At 42.1% G+C, this 235-nt stretch overlaps 1 protein-coding gene across 1 annotated transcript in view; it reads right to left on the reverse strand.

Moving 5' to 3' along the window:
• Positions 1–235, reverse strand: part of LOC119586112 (RRP12-like protein) — a 12,127-nt gene that overhangs the window by 1,698 nt on the left and 10,194 nt on the right. Inside the window, exon 14 of the mRNA XM_037934803.1 lies at positions 33–171. Within this exon, the coding sequence (XP_037790731.1) occupies positions 33–171 (139 nt within the window). The remainder of the gene's footprint in view (positions 1–32; positions 172–235) is intronic.

Here is a 235-nt window from a genome sequence, read left to right on the forward strand (position 1 = left end):
CATTACTGGAACAAAGATGCAGAAGGAAATACCTCATCCTCCTTAATCCAGGCTTCCTTTAGCCCCTTCTTCTTATCTTCTCTCTTCCCTTTCCTTCCACCTTTATTCTCATCATCATCATCAGCACTCCTGTCGTCATCCGAGTCAATCTCCGCAAGAATCTCATCCAAACTGGATAACATAAAAGGAAGTGAAAAATCCTGGCTCTTAAAACCACTAGCATTGGGTACATGAA

This window comes from Penaeus monodon, chromosome 21 (assembly GCF_015228065.2).
Source record: "Penaeus monodon isolate SGIC_2016 chromosome 21, NSTDA_Pmon_1, whole genome shotgun sequence".
Classification (NCBI taxonomy): domain Eukaryota; kingdom Metazoa; phylum Arthropoda; class Malacostraca; order Decapoda; family Penaeidae; genus Penaeus; species Penaeus monodon.